This window comes from Lissotriton vulgaris, chromosome 4_1 (genome assembly GCF_964263255.1).
Source record: "Lissotriton vulgaris chromosome 4_1, aLisVul1.2, whole genome shotgun sequence".
Lineage (NCBI taxonomy): Eukaryota > Metazoa > Chordata > Amphibia > Caudata > Salamandridae > Lissotriton > Lissotriton vulgaris.
In genome coordinates this window covers 46,862,245-46,885,422 of record NC_141691.1, presented here as the reverse complement: position 1 = coordinate 46,885,422, position 23,178 = coordinate 46,862,245, and the positions used below count along the sequence as shown (strand labels likewise).

Genomic DNA, 23,178 nt, shown 5'->3' with positions numbered 1-23,178 from the left:
AAAGTACCATGGTCGACCGTGTCGAAAGCTGCTGAGAGATCCAGCAATACCAGCACCGCTGTGCCGCCTTGGTCTCTCATTGTTCGGATGTCTTCGGTTGCTTTGATAAGGGCCGTTTCAGTCCCATGATATTTCCTAAATCCATACTGAGTATCGTCTAGCTTCTTGTGGGTTTCTATATACTCAGTTAATTGTTGGTTAATGGCCTTTTCCACCACTTTGGCCATGAACGGAAGACTAGCAATGGGTCGGTAATTTTTTTGTTCTGCCTTATCAGCTCCTGGTTTTTTCAGCAGAGGTTTGAGCAGTGTCGTTTTTAGACTAATGGGGTATGTCCCGGAGAGCAGAATGGAGTTACAAACTTGAGTCAAGACTGGTATAATCGACTCCATCACCGGTAAGAGTGCCGATAGTGGGCATGGGTCTAGCTTGGATCCAGATTTGATTGTCGCTACGATTTGTAGTACTTGATCTTCTGTCAGTGGTTGAAACTCATTAAAAGATGGAGTCCCTGTGGGTAATAAGTTTTCCTGACTAGTATTGGTTTCATTCGAGTGCGTGATTTTTGCCAGAAATGGTTGATAAATATCGTCCACCTTCTTAAAAAAGAAGTCGGCTATGGCGTCGCACATTTCTTGGGTTTGGGGTGGGGACAAGTCTGGGATATTACCCGAGAGCACTTTAGTTATATCGTACAATTTTTTGCTCGAGTTCTTCGCCTGCTCAATTTGAAGCATAAAGTACTCTTTTTTTGCCTTAGTAATCATGGCTTTATATATTGTCAGAGCCTCCTTATATTTGTTTTGAACTTCAGAATACTAACATCTGTAATTAGACAAACCTCTTGGAATAGTCTCTTTAAGTACCCGATTAAATCGCTCAACTATTCCATTTGTCTTTGGATGATAGAGAGAGGACCTTTTGTGTATAATACCCCTGTCATCCAAGAATTTCATAATTTATTTTGAGGTGACTTGGACTCCATTATCAGAAAGTAGTTTGATGGCAAACCTTCTCTTTTAAAAACCGTGTTAAGAAAAGTTATGATTTTTTGTCTCTACTGAGTTTGTAATCCTAACCCCAGGCCACCTAGAGTAAACATCAAGAAGCACAATGACATACTTATCCACACTAGTGTGCTTTATGGGGCCTATAACATCAATAACCACCTCATCCCTAGCTTCCTTGGGAAGTAACCTTAAGGTCATTGGTTGGACGCGACGTTTCAAAATCTTGTCACATCTACTGCATTCACCGCGTTCTCGAACAACCCTCTCAACCATTGTGTCCCTCCCAGGCCACAATTAGGTTTGTCTAAGAATCTTTTTGATTTTGGAGATTCCAGGACGCCCATCGTGAGCAAAATCTAAGAGTTGTGACCTCCAAGAGGTTGGGGGGAATCAATCTTGTACGTCTCAACAAAATATCACTTATACAAGCTAGCTCCTCTCTTACTCAAAAGAAACCACTGAGATCCTCGTGTACTTTTGTGTGTTTGTCCCAATTTCCTGCAATCCCATTAAGTACAGATTGTAGTATTACATATTTAGAAAGTTCATCTTCCCGCACAGCTTTTTTGATTACACTCTCTTTGACTAGGCACACCGCTTACTTATCAAACTCAACACTTTCATCTTCAACCGTTTCACTCTTGGAGACATTAAAGTCCACTAAGCAAGAGCAGCAATCAGCCAAATAATTTTTTGACCTAGGAACATACACAACATAATAATCAAACTCTTGAAGGGCCGCAACCCATTTCCTTATCCTAGAGGAAATATTGTCTAGAACTTTTTTTCCCCAAAAATCTCCCAACGGTTTGTGATCAGTTTTGAAAGTGAATTTGCATCCCCACAAGAATTTCTGTAGTTTCCTTATCGCCCAGAAGATGCCTAAAGCTTCCTTTTCCACCACAGAATATTTGAGTTCAGATCCTCTTAGAGACCTAGATATAAATAGAATGGTTCTTTCTACTCCTTGGTTATTTTGCTGCATGACAGCACCTAAACCTGCTGAACTTGCATCGGTCATGATGACAATGTCAGACCTGGTTCAAAACTGCGCAAACAAGAAGCTTTGGATAACATCTGTTTAACTAAAACAATTTTTCACATTCAGCATTTCAATCAAAATTTACTCCCTTTTTAAGGAGAAGTCTCATGTTTTGTGTTCTGTGAGCAAAATTGGGTATGAATTTCGCTTAATATTCAGTCATTCCCAAAAATTTAACAATGTGATCTTTACTACTAGGACTTGCCATATTGTGAATGGTGTAGACTAGCTCCCTCTTGAGTTCTATACCTGAAGCAGATACTTTATGTCCCAAATAGTCAATTTCAGAAAGACTAAATTTGCATTTTTGCTTTCAAAGGAAGACTATTGGCTTCCAAGACTTTTAGAACTTTCCTCACCCTATTGTCATGTTCTTCTTTGTTACGACCTAAGACAAGTATGTCATCTTGATAAATTGTTATCCCTCTGATATTAACAAGGATGGTTCCATCATTCTTTGAAACACAGCAGCAGCAGATAATAACCCATAAATCGTTCTGAGAAACGTAAATATACCAAATGGAGTGATAAAGGCTGGTAAATCTTGAGTCTGAGTGTAACTTCACATAGTGGTACGCTGAAGCCAAATCCAAAGAGGAGAATAACTTGGCTCCCTCCTAAAGAGACAACATCTCAAATGTTGGGAATGGGATAATGATCAACAACCACACACCTGTTTAGTTCTCTCAAATCTTCACAAAGTCGGGATTCTCCATTGCTTTTAAGTGCCAATACGACTGGTGACAAAAACTCTGCAGCTTCAACTTCAACAATAATTCCAGCACTCAATAGTTTGTCTTATTCCATTTTCATATTTTCACCTTAATGGGGACTCCTCCTACTTTACTGGTGACGGGTACTGCCCCTTTTTTAACATTGTATTGTAGAAATAGTCTTTTCTACAATACGTCATGTGAGAAGTTGGCCTGGTATATAATGCTCACTAATTCTTAGTGATCACTTTGTACCATGCCAAGCAACCCTTATGATGATGGTTGTAATTCAACCTTGTAGACCAGTTATCCTAGTGGTAACGTGGACAAAGCAGTCTTAGGCTAAACTCTGAAAGGCATGTGAAGCCAGCTGTTATACCATACACAACCCCCTTGAATACCAAATGAAAGGGACACCACACAGATATATATTGAAAATATATATTGATTTATTAACTATAAAATCCCCTGGACTCTTTATGAGCACAGAAGCACAAGCGTTAAATCACAAGACAGTTTAAAATACACAAAAGTTGCACAATATGGATGAGCCCTAGGGGCCACCTAAACCATATACTAAGAAAGTGGTATAAGAGATACCAATAGGAAAGTGAAGAGGCCTAGGGCCTTGGGAATCGCTGGAGCTATTCGAGACTGGAAATAACTAAGTCGGGAAAGGCCCACGGGACTCGGGTGCAGTGTTCAAAGTGCACGCACTTTTCAATACAAAGTCTATGGTGCGTAAAAAGCACAAAGTTAGAAAGTTAGGAACCTTCCGAGTGACCTACGGAGCTGAAACTTAAAACACAGGCCCTTGGGATGTGTACCAGTGCAGGAGCACCGGCGGAGCTGAGTTACCTCACCCACAGGAAGCGGGTGCACAGGGTCGAAGTAGTGTCGGGTTTCGTCACGCTGGTCGATGGTGCTTGGAGCTGAAGATGCTGCAGGCGGCTCGATGAGAAGAGTTCCGGTGGATCCAAGGGTGGATCTGAAGATGTGAAGACCTGAAAGCAGAGGGGACAATGTTCAAAGTCACTAGCCAGTGACTACCGTGGAACCAGATTGGAACCAGGCGATGTCGGGTGCAAACAGGCGTTGTCGGGTAGCTTCTTTCTGCAGCCACGTGGATACCCGGGGTCGAGGACGTCCAGGAGTCGGTCACGAGCTGTCCCACGCAGGCTTCTCGCTGTTGGCGGTGTCGGCACCTCGATCGGAGCAAACAGGCCTTGGCAAAGGCAAGCCAGGCAGAAGTTGAAAGATGCTTAACACTCAGACCAGCAAGGTCAGAGCGGGTGCTCCTTTTTACAGGAGCTTGGGTAGGTCTGGAGCAACCAGACCTGCTGTGTAAATCTTCGGGTTCGTCGCCAAGATGGCCGCTGACCACGTGGCTAGTGGCCGGGATGGCGCGTCGAGTGGCACAATGCAAAAGGGCCCCACGCAGATCGTGGAGATGCTGGAGGGCTGATCTTCGGTGCAAGGGCTGCTCGGTGGTGGGGGTTCTCAATCCCCAAAGCACAACGTCGAGGATGCCTCAGAAGCTGCGCAGTCAGCTGTTCGAGTGTCTTCCAAGAGGTCCGGTCCCACGTCACTCGGTGCCTCCACGGGTCCCTTCTTTGCAGGGACTGTGGATCGGGCTCTGAGAGGTCTGGGAGTCTGGTTCTTGTCGGGCTCTGGGCTCGGTCTCCAGCGGGAGGCGGCGGCAAAGCAGACGTCGGGTCGCTGGTTGGTACCTGTGTTCACAGGGTGGCCACTCCTAGGCCACAAGGGAGATTCTTCTTCAGTCTTCTGTGCAGCAGAATGTCGAAGTCCAGTCGTCTTCTTAGTTTTAAGTTGATTCAGGATGATCTGCTGTGCAATGGCACTGCTCCCGCTCTTATTCCCAATCTGAGGGGTGGATCACCTACTAGGTCCCTCCTCTGGGAGGAACCAGGAAGGGGGGCGGTTACACCCCCTTTCCTTTGTCCAGCTCCTCGCCAGGACTGGGGCTGGAAGGCCCCAGAACCGGTTTGGACTGGCCTATGCACGGGGACACCTTGTGTGCCCCGGGCATGTCTGATTCTATTCGGCCCTGTCCTACCCAATACACAAAATCCTGTCTGGGGTGGTGCTCGCACCTCCCAAGGCAGGAAACCCTTTGTCTAGGCCACCAACTGCCGAGTTTCGGTCAGCAGCAGGAGGCCAGACTTGTGTCTGTGGTGGCAGCGTCCATTTTGTGATGCTGAGGCTCTGTTTAACTTTAACCGGGGTTGAGGTTACACACATGTCGTATCCCTCTAGAAGGGTGGAATGCTATCCCCGTCGCCAGAATTGGCGAGGGGATAGTATTCCAATTCGTATGACACCTTACTCGACATGTTTTGATAAAGCCAAACCAAAGATAGCATTTAACCGCGAGGATTATAATGCACTTAAGAGTATATGGTATGGCAATATCCCGGAACAGCTTAGGGAGTGGTTCCCGACAGCTGCAGACAGGCTCAGCTCATGCCAGAGCACCATCTCACATATTTCCAAGCACTCTGCCTCCAGGATTGATGAGGCCTTCCATAGGAGTGGCTGATAGGAACATATGTGTCCAGTTTAGGGTTAGGCACAGACATACTGTACCTAAGTAAGAGGTGGTTACACCGACTTACCCCAGCTGAGTGATCAGCCAGTTGTGTCAAATATGGAGGCCAGGCCAGGGGTGGCACAATACATGCTGCAGCCCCTGGTAGGCCTTGGATACACCTATGCCCTGGGCACCTAGGGTGCACTAATACAGGGGCTCATAAGGTGAACCAGTTCCAATTCGTAATGCACCTAAAGTGCATTGGCAGTAATTTAGAGAGAGAACAGCAGGCTGTGGGTCTGATTAGCAGGCCCACAGCCACATTAAGTCAGAAACCAGTGAAGCAAAAAGCAAAAATTTGGGGTGACCATAGGATAGCAGACCCTACTCTCCTACATAACCCCCCCCCCCCCCAAACGCAGGGACATTAGACTAACCTTGACCAGTTGTGTCTTCATGTTCTAAGTGGAAGTACCTGGAGAGACCATCTGCGTTGCCATGGTCAGTCCCTGGGCGGTGCTCCACTGTAAAGTCCATCCCCTGTAGGGAAATGGACCACCTGAGTAGTTTGGGGTTTTCACCCTTCATCTGATTAAGCCATAGGAGGGGCTTATGGTCGGTCTGAATCTTGAAGTGAGTACCAAATAAGTATGGCCTCAACTTCTTCAGGGCCCACACCACAGCAAAGGCCTCCCTCTCTATAGCTGACCAACGTTTCTCTCTGGGGGTCAGCCTTCTGCTAATGAAAGCAATGGGCTGGTCCTGGCCATCTACATTAAGCTGTGAAAGCACTGCTCCCACTCCCAACTCAGAAGCATCTGTTTGGACAATGAACTCTCTTGAGTAGTCAGGACTCTTCAGGATAGGTGCAGAGCACATGGCCTTCTTCAGGTCATCAAATGCCTTTTGACAGATTTCTGTCCACTGAACCTTTTTGGGCATCTTCTTGGATGTCAGATCATTAAGAGGAGTCACAATGGACCCATAGTTCTTAACAAACTTCCTGTAGTACCCAGTCAGGCCCAAGAAAGCTCTGACCTGAGTCTGGGTAGTTGGAGGGGACCAGTCCTTGATGGTCTGGATCTTACTCTCCAGTGGTTGAACTTGGCCTCCACCTACAAGGTGGCCCAGGTATACAACCTTGCTCTGCCCTATCTGGCACTTTGTTGCCTTGATAGTGAGGCCTGCCTTCTGCAGAGCCTCAAGCACTTCCTTCAGGTGGACCAGGTGCTCCTCCCAGGTGGAGCTAAAGACAGCAATATCGTCCAGATAAGCTGCACAAAAGTCATCCAACCCAGTGAGGACTTGATTCACCAACCTTTGGAAGGTGGCAGGTGCATTTTTCAAACCAAAGGGCATCACCACAAACTGATAATGCCCACTAGGGGTAGAAAATGCTGTCTTGGCTTTAGACTCCTCAGCTAACCTGATTTGCCAGTAGCCAGCTGTCAAGTCAAATGTGCTCAAATATTTGGCAGAAGCCAACTTGTCAATGAGCTCATCTGCCCTTGGAATAGGGTGTGCATCTGTCCTGGTGACAGCATTGAGTCCTCTGTAATCCACACAGAACCTCATCTCTCTCTTGCCATCTTTGGTGTGAGGTTTGGGGACCAGAACCACCGGGCTAGCCCAGGGGCCCTCTGAAGGCTCAATGACACCTAATTCCAGCATCTTTTGCACCTCAGTCTTTATACAGTCCCTGACGTGGTCAGGTTGCCTGTAAATCTTGCTCTTTACAGGAAGACTGTCACCAGTGTCCACCACATGTGTACACCAGTTAGTCTGACTGGGTGTCAATGAGAACATATGCCTGTATGCCTGTAGAACTTGTCTGCAGTCATGTTGCTGATGTTCAGTGAGGCTGCCACCTAAGGCCACACCATCAACTGAGCCATCCTCAGGGTTCTGAGTGAGCAGGTCTGGGAGAGGGTCACTCTCTTCCTCCTGTCCCTCATCTGTAGCCATGAGCAAGCCCATGTCTGCCCTGCTGACATATGCCTTCAATCTGTTCACATGGAGCACCCTGTGGGGGCTCCTGGGAGTTCCTAGGTCCACCAAGTAGGTAACCTCTCCCTTCTTTTCCAGAATTGTATGGGGTCCAGACCATTTGTCTTGGAGTGCTGCTGGGGCCACTGGCTCCAACACCCATACCTTCTGTCCAGGCTGAAATTCAACAAGGACAGCCTTTTGGTCATGCCAAGCTTTTTGTAATTCTTGGCTAGCCTCAAGGTTTTTAGATGCCTTTTCCATGTACTCTGCCATCCTGGAGCGGAGACCAAGTACATAGTCCACTATGTCCTGTTTAGGCTTTTTGAGAGGTAACTCCCATCCTTCCTTCACTAGACACAGGGGTCCTCTTACAGGGTGCCCAAACAACAATTCAAAGGGGCTGAAGCCAACCCCCTTTTGAGGGACCTCTCTGTAAGCGAACAAAAGGCAGGGCAGAAGGATGTCCCATCTTCGCCTGAGCTTTTCAGGTAATCCTTTAATCATGCCCTTTAGGGTCTTGTTAAATCTCTCAACAAGCCCATTACATTGTGGGTGATAAGGAGTGGTGAACTTGTAGTTGACACCACATTCCTTCCACATAGCTGTCAAATATCCAGACGTGAAGTTGGTACCTCTATCTGATATTACCTGCTTAGGAAACCCCACTCTGGAGAAAACTCCAAGTAAGGCCCTGGCCACAACAGGAGCTGTTGTGGTCCTAAGTGGAATTGCCTCTGGGTACCTGGTGGCATGATCCACTACCACCAGTATGAATCTGTGCCCAGATGCTGTAGGGGGATCCATTGGACCAACAATATCAATCCCCACTCTTTCAAAGGGAACCCCCACCACAGGTAGTGGTATCAGGGGGGCCTTTGTTGTTCCACCTGCTTTACCACTGGCTTGGCAGGTTTCACAGGAGCGACAAAACTCCTTGGTGTCTTCAGACATGTGAGGCCAGTGAAAGTGAGGGACAAGCCTGTCCCAAGTCTTGTTCTGGCCTAGGTGTCCTGCTAAAGGAATATCATGGGCCAAGGTGAGTAGGAAGCCCCTAAATTGCAGAGGTATAACCAACCTCCTGGTAGCACCAGGCTTGGGGTCTCTAGCCTCTGAATAAAGGAGTCCATCGTCCCAATATACTTTATGGGCACCTTGAGCATTCCCAGCAGCCTCAGCAGCAGCCTGCTGTCTGAGGGGTTCAAGAGAAGGACAGGTTAACTGAGCCTGCCCCAAGTCTGCCCTAGAAGGTCCCCCTGTCCCCAGAAACTCAACCTGATCAGGTTCAAGTTCTTCAGGGACAGTTCCTTCAGGGGTCTCAAGATCAGTTTCCTGTGAAGCCTGATCCTCACTTGTAGTCAGTTGGGAAGGCGCAGCCTTAACCCTCCTGTTCTTCTTCTTGGAAGGTACTTGGTCCATTGTTCCAGGATCCAAGACCTGAGGTTCAGAGAGGCACTTTTTGGCCTGTGACCTGGTCACAGCAAGGACATGTGATGATATCCCTAACATCTCTGCATGAGTCCTGTACTCAACTTCTGACCATAGAGAGTTTTCCAGGTCATTGCCCAACAAACATTCTACTGGGAGATCAGCACTAACCACAACTTTCTTTAGGCCAGTTACCCCTCCCCAGGAAAAGTTAACAAGTGCCACACTATGTGTAGTAGTGACATTGCTGGCATTGGTCACCAGGTAATCATCGCCTGGCATGTATTGTCCAGGGTCCACAAAGTTAGGTGTCACCATAGTGACACTGGCACATGTGTCCCTGTAAGCTTGAGCCACTTTGTTGTTGATCAAAGGTGTCTGTCTGTATTTGCCCAGGTTACTGGGACTTATGTCAGGGGTCAAATCTATGTCCCCTTCACAAACCAGAACAGCCTGTGTAAGGGTTCTGACTAGGTCAGAATCTCCTTCAGTTCCCAAATTGATACCCACTAAACCCTTGGCTTGAGGACCAGCACTGCTAACTGTACTAGTGGGTGCAGGTGCCTTAGGGGCTGCAGTGCTGGGGGATCCACCCTTTTTACACTCACTTGTCCAGTGAGAGGTGTTCTTACAAGTTTTACACCAGGGTTTCTTCTGACCTTCTTTCTTCTTCTTCTTGGAAGTTTGGGACCCACCCTCTGTCTCAGTTTGGGGCCCTGTTGAAGACTTCTGGTCTTTAGCTTTCTGCTCCCCACCCTTCTGGTCTGTTTTCTTCTGGTCACCACCCTGGTTCTGGTTCTGGTTCTTTTGCTTAACTCTGGTTCTTACCCATTTATCTGCCCTCTTTCCCAATTCTTGGGGAGAGGTCAAATCTGAGTCAACCAAATGTTGATGCAACTGCTGGTTCTGACAATTATTTAAAATTTGTTCTCTCATCAGCAAATTATACAATCCTTCGTAGTCTGTAACCTTGCTTCCCAGCAACCATCCCTCCAGAGCCTTAGTGGCACACTCAACAAATTCAGACCAGTCCTGAGTCTGTGTCTTCTGGGTATCTCTGAACATTAACCTGTACTGTTCAGTGGTTAAGCCTAACCCATCAATCAGAGCACTCTTCAGGACCAGGTAGTTTCTAGAATCCCCATCACTAACTGTGAGGAGTCTGTCTCGGCCTCTACCTTCAAAGGAGAGCCACAAGATTGCTGCCCACTGCTCCTGAGGGATCTGCTGTACTCTGCAGGCTCTCTCCATTGCAGTAATCCATTTATGGATGTCATCCCCAGCTTTGTAGGGGGGCACAATCTTACTCAGGTTTCTATTATCAAAAGGCCTGTCTTTATCCTTGTGGATATTGCTGCCACCAGTGGGTTCTATTACCCCACTCTCTCTAGGCTGTCTTGCTCTAGCAAGTTTCTCTTGGGCCAGGGCAATCTCTAACTCTTGTCTCTGGACTCTCAATTCAGCCTCTCTAATTTGAGATTCTCTCAATTTGGTCTCATGTTCCCTTCTCTGAGGGCTAGTCATCCTCCTTCTGGAGTGACCATGAGAACCTCTAGAAGCATGGGAGTTGTCAGAGTCACCTGAGTGAGTCCTTCTCCTCCTAGGCTCCTGGTTAAGTCCACCTGGGGGTCTGAATGGGTTGTTACCTGATTCATTCCCAAGTAAGCTTAGGTTAGCCTGGTTCAGTCTACTGACCAGCACCTGACTATTTCTGTCATCATCTGACTCACTGCTTTCCACCTCCTCCTCTTCCTCTTCCTCTTCCTCCTCATCTACCTGAGGAGCTCCAGTGGTGGAGGCTTCCTCATCTACCAGGATGATAGGGGCAGGGGTGTCTACAGTGTCATCCTCTGAAGGATGGCCTCCTTCAGCATTCCCTGTGGGGTTTGCTTTAGAGGGCTTTAGAGTCTCAGACTGGTCTAAGAGCTCTCTTAGGTGGTCTGTAGTAGGGGAAGGCCCCGTCTTCAGACCCCTTAAGACACAAAGCTGTCTTAATTCCTTAAAGGAAAAAATAGCAAATTTGGATGGTGCCCTTGGAGGGTCACTCTCAACAGGAGTAAGTCCACTGGACCCCTCTGCTCCAGACATTGCTCTAGTGTGGGTGGATGTGTTGCAATCTACCTACACTGGTGTTTACCTACTAAACCTATCTAGTAGTTGTAGCTAGGGTGTGCTACTCCCTTTGCTCTACAACAACTAAGTTCAGTAGAACTTAAGTATACTAGTCTTGTTTTATATGTACCTAGCAGGTACCTGTATGATCTTTCAAGTGATAATCTCAAAGATTGTAATGGTAAAACAGCAAGCTCAGATCCCAATCCGCTGCTCACCAATGTGAGAAGTTGGCCTGGTATATAATGCTCACTAATTCTTAGTGATCACTTTGTACCATGCCAAGCAACCCTTATGATGATGGTTGTAATTCAACCTTGTAGACCAGTTATCCTAGTGGTAACGTGGACAAAGCAGTCTTAGGCTAAACTCTGAAAGGCATGTGAAGCCAGCTGTTATACCATACACAACCCCCTTGAATACCAAATGAAAGGGACACCACACAGATATATATTGAAAATATATATTGATTTATTAACTATAAAATCCCCTGGACTCTTTATGAGCACAGAAGCACAAGAGTTAAATCACAAGACAGTTTAAAATACACAAAAGTTGCACAATATGGATGAGCCCTAGGGGCCACCTAAACCATATACTAAGAAAGTGGTATAAGAGATACCAATAGGAAAGTGAAGAGGCCTAGGGCCTTGGGAATCGCTGGAGCTATTCGAGACTGGAAATAACTAAGTCGGGAAAGGCCCACGGGACTCGGGTGCAGTGTTCAAAGTGCACACACTTTTCAATACAAAGTCTATGGTGCGTAAAAAGCACAAAGTTAGAAAGTTAGGAACCTTCCGAGTGACCTACGGAGCTGAAACTTAAAACACAGGCCCTTGGGATGTGTACCAGTGCAGGAGCACCGGCGGAGCTGAGTTACCTCACCCACAGGAAGCGGGTGCACAGGGTCGAAGTAGTGTCGGGTTTCGTCACGCTGGTCGATGGTGCTTGGAGCTGAAGATGCTGCAGGCGGCTCGATGAGAAGAGTTCCGGTGGATCCAAGGGTGGATCTGAAGATGTGAAGACCTGAAAGCAGAGGGGACAATGTTCAAAGTCACTAGCCAGTGACTACTGTGGAACCAGATTGGAACCAGGCGATGTCGGGTGCAAACAGGCGTTGTCGGGTAGCTTCTTTCTGCAGCCACGTGGATACCCGGGGTCGAGGACGTCCAGGAGTCGGTCACGAGCTGTCCCACGCAGGCTTCTCGCTGTTGGCGGTGTCGGCACCTCGATCGGAGCAAACAGGCCTTGGCAAAGGCAAGCCAGGCAGAAGTTGAAAGATGCTTAACACTCAGACCAGCAAGGTCAGAGCGGGTGCTCCTTTTTACAGGAGCTTGGGTAGGTCTGGAGCAACCAGACCTGCTGTGTAAATCTTCGGGTTCGTCGCCAAGATGGCCGCTGACCACGTGGCTAGTGGCCGGGATGGCGCGTCGAGTGGCACAATGCAAAAGGGCCCCACGCAGATCGTGGAGATGCTGGAGGGCTGATCTTCGGTGCAAGGGCTGCTCGGTGGTGGGGGTTCTCAATCCCCAAAGCACAACGTCGAGGATGCCTCAGAAGCTGCGCAGTCAGCTGTTCGAGTGTCTTCCAAGAGGTCCGGTCCCACGTCACTCGGTGCCTCCACGGGTCCCTTCTTTGCAGGGACTGTGGATCGGGCTCTGAGAGGTCTGGGAGTCTGGTTCTTGTCGGGCTCTGGGCTCGGTCTCCGGCGGGAGGCGGCGGCAAAGCAGACGTCGGGTCGCTGGTTGGTACCTGTGTTCACAGGGTGGCCACTCCTAGGCCACAAGGGAGATTCTTCTTCAGTCTTCTGTGCAGCAGAATGTCGAAGTCCAGTCGTCTTCTTAGTTTTAAGTTGATTCAGGATGATCTGCTGTGCAATGGCACTGCTCCCGCTCTTATTCCCAATCTGAGGGGTGGATCACCTACTAGGTCCCTCCTCTGGGAGGAACCAGGAAGGGGGGCGGTTACACCCCCTTTCCTTTGTCCAGCTCCTCGCCAGGACTGGGGCTGGAAGGCCCCAGAACCGGTTTGGACTGGCCGATGCACGGGGACACCTTGTGTGCCCCGGGCATGTCTGATTCTATTCGGCCCTGTCCTACCCAATACACAAAATCCTGTCTGGGGTGGTGCTCGCACCTCCCAAGGCAGGAAACCCTTTGTCTAGGCCACCATCTGCCGAGTTTCGGTCAGCAGCAGGAGGCCAGACTTGTGTCTGTGGTGGCAGCGTCCATTTTGTGATGCTGAGGCTCTGTTTAACTTTAACCGGGGTTGAGGTTACACACATGTCGTATCCCTCTAGAAGGGTGGAATGCTATCCCCGTCGCCAGAATTGGCGAGGGGATAGTATTCCAATTCGTATGACACCTTACTCGACATGTTTTGATAAAGCCAAACCAAAGATAGCATTTAACCGCGAGGATTATAATGCACTTAAGAGTATATGGTATGGCAATATCCCGGAACAGCTTAGGGAGTGGTTCCCGACAGCTGCAGACAGGCTTAGCTCATGCCAGAGCACCATCTCACATATTTCCAAGCACTCTGCCTCCAGGATTGATGAGGCCTTCCATAGGAGTGGCTGATAGGAACATATGTGTCCAGTTTAGGGTTAGGCACAGACATACTGTACCTAAGTAAGAGGTGGTTACACCGACTTACCCCAGCTGAGTGATCAGTCAGTTGTGTCAAATATGGAGGCCAGGCCAGGGGTGGCACAATACATGCTGCAGCCCCTGGTAGGCCTTGGATACACCTATGCCCTGGGCACCTAGGGTGCACTAATACAGGGGCTCATAAGGTGAACCAGTTCCAATTCGTAATGCACCTAAAGTGCATTGGCAGTAATTTAGAGAGAGAACAGCAGGCTGTGGGTCTGATTAGCAGGCCCACAGCCACATTAAGTCAGAAACCAGTGAAGCAAAAAGCAAAAATTTGGGGTGACCATAGGATAGCAGACCCTACTCTCCTACACGTCACCATTGTAAAGCTCCTCCAGAGACAATGGTATTGTAGAAATAGTATTTTATTCAGGTAGGACCTAAACACCAAGCCTGCTAACATCACCCACAGCTAAGCTAAAGTAAAACAGTCAGTAAATCATATACATACATTCCATGGTGAAGCTTGGGTTTTGCAAGATTCTGATAATATGATGTCATATTACAATGTTAAAGAGAAATAGCACAAGAACACATTACAATGGCTAAGTGTAACGTACAAATATATGAGGAGGAGAATACCATACAATCCCTTACAAACCTCAAACTTTAACTGAAAAAACACACATTTTCCATAGTTTTCTGTTATGGAAAGGTCTGGAATTTGCAATTGAGCAACACATTCCTATCACCCAACTTTACCCCAAGTCTCCTAATAAAAATGGTACCTAAATTGTGTGGATGGACCTAGTCCTCTCCAACAGAAACCGCTCAAACCAGGGTCAAGGAGGGTTGCTTTGCGAGGACTCCAATTGACCTTCGTTTTACCCGTTCCTGTCATGGGCACTAGGCCCAGCCACACAAGTGGAGCAGCATTTTTTCGGGACAAGAAGTGGAACGTTTATTTTTGTGTTTCATTTCTTTATTGTAAAACTAAAGCACCATTACAGAGAAACAAAACAAATCAAAGAGTGGGGCAGGGAAGAGCCTGATAGGAGAGAACAGTGCATTACATACATTACAGTGAGTGCACTCATAATCGCAGTACATCAACCAAGGGTTAGGGTGTATTCAACTGCTATAGAAGGGTTGGCAATACACAGTGCATATCGTACTGGTAGATCACATATTCCCTAATCAGCTTGGGTGGAGTGTCGTCCCCTATTATTGCCAGAGTCATGAAGCCGTGGGGCGGTCAATAGATTACTTCTGCTCCTGTGAGGAATATGTGACATCAGCAAGCCTTGCAGCTTGCAGATGTCATACATGGGCGGAAGGGGGCTTATGTGAAAGTGATCCAGAGTCACCCCAGCCCTTTAAATAAAAAAGCTGCCTTTTCTCGCCACCTGCTCATCCTTTTCTATCTCTCACCACAGGCATGGCCTTGCTGAGGACACAACGCTTCTGCTGCCCGCAGAGAGATGCTGCGACCCAGCTGGTGTTGTCGTTTCACCCAGAGGTCTTCCATGGCCTCTGTCTATGCAGTTCTGGCCTGGGCCTGGCTGGGATGTTGTTCCAAGCTCTGCCTAGGCATCGCCGTGGTTACTCCCAAGTCAAGTGTGGCAATGTGGAAAAACTCAAGCCAACCACGAGGATTGGAAGCATGGTCAACATCTGCTGCTGCCTAGGTAACGCAGGTGAGGAACGCAAGGGGGATTGAAGCATGGTCAACATCTGCTGCTGCCTGGGTAACGCAGGTGAACAACGCAATGGGGATTGGAAGCATGGGCAATATATGCTGCTGCCTAGGTAACACAGGTGAGGAACGCAAGGGGGATTTGAAGCATGAATAACACGAGAGATACCAGAAGTCTGTATACAGGAACCTAAATAGTGTTCAATCTGTAAGACAAAACCACAAGGTTAATGTACAGAATATGACAAACCTAAATAATACGGATGTGAAGAAAAGGAGAAGAAATGTTTGCAAAGACACCCTACTCAGTGCTCAGAAAAATACCCATCAGCCCGCTCATTAGCGGAATATCGTCATCTGGGTGGTTGGTTGAAAATTGTGGTATCCAGTATGCCCTTCCTCAGGAGCACCTGAGGCTAGCAGAACTTAGACCACTCTGTTGACCCTCAACCAATAGAGATAACCCAGTGCAGGTTGAAAAAGAGGGGTATTAAGTTGCAGTGCTCAGAACATTGTGTGAGAAATAAGAAAAAGGATGAATTGTAATCCAAGTGTGCTAAAAATACCTAACTTGATGTCATATAGAGAACTTTATTGGGTCTGACCATCAAGGTGGTATGATTAAAATGCAGTGTGAGAAAATAGCATGCAAGGAATTGCTATTTACCATGATAGTGAACTGGTCGACATGTTTCAGCCTGTATAGGCTTTCTTCAGGACCTATGATACTCTACTGCAACATTGTACTCACTGTGAAAACTACAGAACCACTCCACTTCCTGTTAGTAAGGAAGATGGTATTTCTTCTCCTGTATGTGAAAAAAATGATACAAATGAAAAAACTCACAACCCTTGTTGTAAGTTACAGGGACTCTCGCATACTTCTGATGCTTTGATTAGTCCTCTATTATTCAACTCACCCAAATTGTTGGGAGGAACAACCTCACCTCACCTGGCACTGGCTCAGAGTGAAGGAGGCCACGCACTGAAAAAGAAAAAGTAAGCAAAACATGCGTTTCAGATAACCAGTATTAGACTCAGAATAGTCAAAAATAATCGTTAATACACCTACAGCCACACAAGATATAGCAATTCAGGAGGCTACAGATTCTAGATGGCAAAAAACACTGGTGTGTAGAATGTAATATATCAATTCCAAGGACCTGACCCTTATATTAGGATCAGCGTCATGAGTTGGTTTTGTATGTCCTAGACCAAATGAGGAAAGAACCCCATTGCTAGAGCCCCACCAAGTGATATCTAAAGGGGGCATTAGCACTTATGCTCCAGTCAATGCTCTGAAGTATAGCAAGATCGCATTGGTAGAGAAAAGGCTGTCTCATTATCAGACAGTAGGTGTGAAAGCGAAATTGCTCGTCTAAAGTCCTCTTCAGCTTCCATAATTCCTAGGAAAAAAGCGCCCATAGAAAAGGAAAACGAGAGGATGTGCGCTCTCACCTCTCCGTCGTTGCCTCGCTCCTTATCGTGAGCCGAGGGGGAGGTGAAGCTGCTTAGTCTGCCGTCGTAAGATATATAGCGGCCGCGGACCTCATAGAGAGCAACCACCTCGCTTGATGGTGATACGTTATGTTTAGCAACCATTCGTGTCGCTGCATTTCAAAGAAAAACGGTGTCGATTATGCATACTGCTACTTTGCGCAAAACGGGCCCTGATTGGTCAACAAGTATGTTTCGAAGATCATGATTGGTCCGATATTAACCAATGGATAGCGGACTCAGCTTTGTTTACCTTGCTGCGTGCGGTAGGACACACTAACTATGTAGTATATAAACGGCCTCTGCACATATTGTCTAAATATAAAACGGTCAGTATCTATGAGACCGGGAAATTATGCTCGCTTATATGTGTGTCTCTGTAATGCTGATTGCCCGCGATCTCAAAGGAGAAGACGAGCCTTAGTTTAAAGTGCAACCACCCCAGTACAGGAGACCGTAATTGGTCCGGTGTACACCAATAGACTGCGGACCCAGCTATTGTTTACCTACTGTGTGATGGAACAAATATAATTTGTGGCATATAGATGGCACGATTAAACCATCTCCGCACATATTGTCTCCATCTAGAAACGGTCAGTTTCCAGGGATATGCATATATGTGTTTATCCGTTCTAAAGCTTTCCCGCGAGCTCGAAAAAAGGGGGGATGTCGAGCCTTAGTTCAAAATGTAACCACCCCAGTGCCAGGAGCGGAAAACCGGTCTAGCAGTACCTTACGGAGTAAATGCCTGCTGAAGTGAACGTATGTCACCTAAATGTAAAAGGGAAACTAGAGTGTACTCATCATCCTGATAGACCCTGTAATTGTCATGCTTAGTCATCACTAGATATCGCAAAAGCGCTATATCGCTTGAAAATCGTCCCACAATGTATAGTCAAGGGGAAAGTGAATGTTATAAAGACAAAGAATCGTCTTTTAAGCATAAGTGTGGCAGCTAAGGCTAGCTGAGAAAGTTGGTCCGACAATATCAAAACAACACCAAATACCTTGCTGCACCTCGCAGGATGTATGTACTTGAAAAGGTGATATATCACTCCGTGTGCATCTAATCTTAAACTTTATCACTGTTGCAGTTTGTGTGGCGTTTGAGTAGCCAGGGTCGAGTTCTGGTGATAAGATCCCTCTCCCACTTTTTTCATTTAAAAGAGGAACGAATCTGAAAGATGAGTTAGTCCACACTAGACCTCGAGAGATTCTAGAAGGCTCCACATCCACTTTGTGGAACCTACCTCCTGTACAGGGCCATTACCCGTGCAGGAACTGCTCCGTGTGTCCTCAAACCAAAAAAACCCTATCGGTGGACATAGGCACAACTCGACCCTGGCTACTCAAACGCCACACAAACTGCAACAGTGATAAAGTTGTGTATCTAATCACATGCCGTTGTGGTTTAAGATACATAGGGATGACAACAAGGAAAATAAAACTGTGCATCCAAGAACACAAGAGTACGATCCGACGCAGTAAACAAGCCACTCGGCTCACATCTCATTTCCTTGAGGAGAAACACCAGGCAGAAGACATGAAGTGGGTCATTTTAGAACAACCATACATACCCAAGCATGTCACAGACATATCCCTTTTTCTATTGAGAAAAGAATAAAAATGGGTGTATAAACTGAAATGTGACACAGAGGGTTTGAATGATGAAATCCCATGGCTTCACCTTTAATGAACACCTCTCCAGTCATACCCACATAGAGATTCTAGGGATCTCAGCTATAATTGACCAGAGTACTAGCATACTCCGATATCCTTTTCCTTCTGACAAGAGAAGGTGATAGAGTAGATGCACACGGAGTGATATATCACCTTTTCAAGTACATACATCCTGCGAGGTGCAGCAAGGTATTTGGTGGTGTTTTGATATTGTCGGACCAACTTTCTCAGCTAGCCTTAGCTGCCACACTTATGCTTAAAAGACGATTCTTTGTCTTTATAACATTCACTTTCCCCTTGACTATACATTGTGGGACGATTTTCAAGCGATATAGCGCTTTTGCGATATCTAGTGATGACTAAGCATGACAATTACAGGGTCTATCAGGATGATGAGTACACTCTAGTTTCCCTTTTACATTTAGGTGACATACGTTCACTTCAGCAGGCATTTACTCCGTAAGGTACTGCTAGACCGGTTTTCCGCTCCTGGCACTGGGGTGGTTACATTTTGAACTAAGGCTCGACATCCCCCCTTTTTTCGAGCTCGCGGGAAAGCTTTAGAACGGATAAACACATATATGCATATCCCTGGAAACTGACCGTTTCTAGATGGAGACAATATGTGCGGAGATGGTTTAATCGTGCCATCTATATGCCACAAATTATATTTGTTCCATCACACAGTAGGTAAACAATAGCTGGGTCCGCAGTCTATTGGTGTACACCGGACCAATTACGGTCTCCTGTACTGGGGTGGTTACACTTTAAACTAAGGCTCGTCTTCTCCTTTGAGATCGCGAGCAATCAGCATTACAGAGACACACATATAAGCGAGCATAATTTCCCGGTCTCATAGATACTGACCGTTTTATATTTAGACAATATGTGCAGAGGCCGTTTATATACTACATAGTTAGTGTGTCCTACCGCACGCAGCAAGGTAAACAAAGCTGAGTCCGCTATCCATTGGTTAATATCGGACCAATCATGATCTTCGAAACATACTTGTTGACCAATCAGGGCCCGTTTTGCGCAAAGTGGCAGTATGCATAATCGACACCGTTTTTCTTTAAAATGCAGCGACACGAATGGTTGCTAAACATAACGTATCACCATCAAGCGAGGTGGTTGCTCTCTATGAGGTCCGCGGCCGCTATATATCTTACGACGGCAGACTAAGCAGCTTCACCTCCCCCTCGGCTCACGATAAGGAGCGAGGCAACGACGGAGAGGTGAGAGCGCACATCCTCTCGTTTTCCTTTTCTATGGGCGCTTTTTTCCTAGGAATTATGGAAGCTGAAGAGGACTTTAGACGAGCAATTTCGCTTTCACACCTACTGTCTGATAATGAGACAGCCTTTTCTCTACCAATGCGATCTTGCTATACTTCAGAGCATTGACTGGAGCATAAGTGCTAATGCCCCCTTTAGATATCACTTGGTGGGGCTCTAGCAATGGGGTTCTTTCCTCATTTGGTCTAGGACATACAAAACCAACTCATGACGCTGATCCTAATATAAGGGTCAGGTCCTTGGAATTGATATATTACATTCTACACACCAGTGTTTTTTGCCATCTAGAATCTGTAGCCTCCTGAATTGCTATATCTTGTGTGGCTGTAGGTGTATTAACGATTATTTTTGACTATTCTGAGTCTAATACTGGTTATCTGAAACGCATGTTTTGCTTACTTTTTCTTTTTCAGTGCGTGGCCTCCTTCACTCTGAGCCAGTGCCAGGTGAGGTGAGGTTGTTCCTCCCAACAATTTGGGTGAGTTGAATAATAGAGGACTAATCAAAGCATCAGAAGTATGCGAGAGTCCCTATAACTTACAACAAGGGTTGTGAGTTTTTTCATTTGTATCATTTTTTTCACATACAGGAGAAGAAATACCATCTTCCTTACTAACAGGAAGTGGAGTGGTTCTGTAGTTTTCACAGTGAGTACAATGTTGCAGTAGAGTATCATAGGTCCTGAAGAAAGCCTATACAGGCTGAAACATGTCGACCAGTTCACTATCATGGTAAATAGCAATTCCTTGCATGCTATTTTCTCACACTGCATTTTAATCATACCACCTTGATGGTCAGACCCAATAAAGTTCTCTATATGACATCAAGTTAGGTATTTTTAGCACACTTGGATTACAATTCATCCTTTTTCTTATTTCTCACACAATGTTCTGAGCACTGCAACTTAATACCCCTCTTTTTCAACCTGCACTGGGTTATCTCTATTGGTTGAGGGTCAACAGAGTGGTCTAAGTTCTGCTAGCCTCAGGTGCTCCTGAGGAAGGGCATACTGGATACCACAATTTTCAACCAACCACCCAGATGACGATATTCCGCTAATGAGCGGGCTGATGGGTATTTTTCTGAGCACTGAGTAGGGTGTCTTTGCAAACATTTCTTCTCCTTTTCTTCACATCCGTATTATTTAGGTTTGTCATATTCTGTACATTAACCTTGTGGTTTTGTCTTACAGATTGAACACTATTTAGGTTCCTGTATACAGACTTCTGGTATCTCTCGTGTTATTCATTACTAAGTTGGGGGACAAGATACCAACAGGTCTTTAAACAGTACTCCCCTCAGGCCCCTTTTCCACTGGTTGTTATTTGAGGATTTGAAGCATGGTCAACATCTGCTGCAGCCTAGGTAACACAGGTGAGGAACGCGAGGGGGATTGGAAGCATGTTTAAGATATGCTGCTTCCTGGGTAACGCAGGTGAGGAACGCGAGGGGGATTGGAAGCATGGTCAAGATATGCTGCTGCCTGGGTAACGCAGGTGAGGAACGCGAGGGGGATTGGAAGCATGGTCAAGATATGCTGCTGCCTGGGTAACGCAGGTGAGGAACGCGAGGGGGATTGGAAGCATGTTCAAGATATGCTGCTGCCTGGGTAACACAGGTGAGGAACACAAGGGGGATTGGAAGCATGTTCAAGATATGCTGCTGCCTAGTTAATACAGGTGAGGAACGCGAGGGGGATTGAAGCATGGTCAAGATGTGCTGCTGCCTGGGTAACGCAGGTGAGGAACGCGAGGGGGATTGGAAGCATGGTCAAGATATGCTGCTGCCTGGGTAACGCAGGTGAGGAACGCGAGGGGGATTGGAAGCATGGTCAAGATATGCTGCTGCCTGGGTAACGCAGGTGAGGAACGCAAGGGGGATTGGAAGCATGTTCAAGATATGCTGCTGCCTGGGTAACGCAGGTGAGGAACGCGAGGGGGCTTGAAGCATGGTCAAGATATGCTGCTGCCTGGGTAACGCAGGTGAGGAACGCGAGGGGGATTGGAAGCATGGTCAAGATATGCTGCTGCCTAGTTAATACAGGTGAGGAACGCGAGGGGGCTTGAAGCATGGTCAAGATATGCTGCTGCCTGGGTAACGCAGGTGAGGAACGCGAGGGGGATTGGAAGCATGGTCAAGATATGCTGCTGCCTGGGTAATGCAGGTGAGGAACGCGAGGGGGATTGGAAGCATGGTCAAGATATGCTGCTGCCTGGGTAACGCAGGTGAGGAACGCGAGGGGGATTGGAAGCATGTTCAAGATATGCTGCTGCCTGGGTAACACAGGTAAGGAACGCGAGGGGGATTGGAAGCATGTTCAAGATATGCTGCTGCCTAGTTAATACAGGTGAGGAACGCGAGGGGGATTGAAGCATGGTCAACATCTGCTGCTGCCTGGGTAACGCAGGTGAGGAACGCGAGGGGGATTGGAAGCATGTTCAAGATATGCTGCTGCCTAGTTAATACAGGTGAGGAACGCGAGAGGGATTGAAGCATGGTCAACATCTGCTGCTGCCTAGGTGATGCAGGTGAGAAACACAAAGGGTACTGGAAGCATGGTCAGAACCTGCTGCTGCCTAGGCAGGGCCGGCTTTAGTGCTGGTGGCGCTCGGTGTGACCCCACACCTTGGGACTGCCTCTCCGGACTCTCTCACTACCAGCGGGCTAAAGTACCCCTCATCTCTCCAATCATAAGTTATTGCTAAACACAGTGCTTCACCCAAGTTCAGCGCCCTTCCACAGGTCAGCGCCCCGTGCGGTCGCACCAGTTGCACTGCCCTAAAGCCGGCCCTGAGCCTAGGTAGTGCAGGTGAGGAACGCATGGTCAAGATCTTCTGTTGGTATGGAATATGATGTGTGGGCGCATTGTCGGTACCCACTGAATCCTTGGCTACCATGGAATATGAGGGTGTTCCTCCCTCAGCTGATGGCAACCAGTGCACAATGAAGCAAATGCTCTGGTGGAGGAGCAAAGAGGGCCATTAACCCTGGACAACCTGATCTTCCGGGGCTAGACGGTGAACTCTGGGCTCCTACAGTCCAAGCAGGGACTAGAGGCGCTTTCAGAAATTATACGAACTTCCAGAAACTTCAAGAACTTTTGAAAACTGAGAGACTTCGAGCTTTTGGAAACTATGAAAGCAGGGCCTCTTGTAAGAGCGGGGGGAGAGGTGAACAGAAAAAAACAAAAAAGAGCTGGGCGGTGAGAATTCAGGCTCTCCCCGTGGAAGATAAACTCCCACAGGAGACCCTAGAGAGCTCTCACTGGGGCATACAGATGCTTTGTGCTCTGACTGGAGGTGACCCCTGGACTGTGGGCTGTTCAGAGTCCCTGTCATCATGGCCTCTTCCAGGGTCTTCCTTGTCCCACATTCAGTCGCAGGAAGTTTTCTTTCAGCCACTGAAGTCTGAGGTCTGAACATTGCTTTTTTTCAAATGTTTCTATTGACCGCTTTTCCTGTTACAGTGCATTGAATATTAATGGCACTCCGTCCCAAAATCCCAGTGCTACTACATCAGCAGTAGGGGATCGACAGGGAGCCCCATCCCAACCACAAAGAGACAGTCTGAC

The 23,178-nt window shown here is 47.2% G+C and overlaps 1 protein-coding gene across 2 annotated transcripts in view; it reads left to right on the top strand.

Annotated features, from left to right (window-relative positions):
* LOC147718335 (G protein-coupled receptor 143-like) overlaps window positions 1-23,178 on the top strand; it is a 164,656-nt gene that overhangs the window by 42,175 nt on the left and 99,303 nt on the right. For both annotated transcript variants that reach the window (XM_086966702.1, XM_086966701.1), the window contains exon 2: window positions 14,876-15,136. In XM_086966702.1, the coding sequence (XP_086822828.1) occupies window positions 14,878-15,136 (259 nt within the window). In that variant the 5' untranslated portion in view covers window positions 14,876-14,877. The remainder of the gene's footprint in view (window positions 1-14,875; window positions 15,137-23,178) is intronic.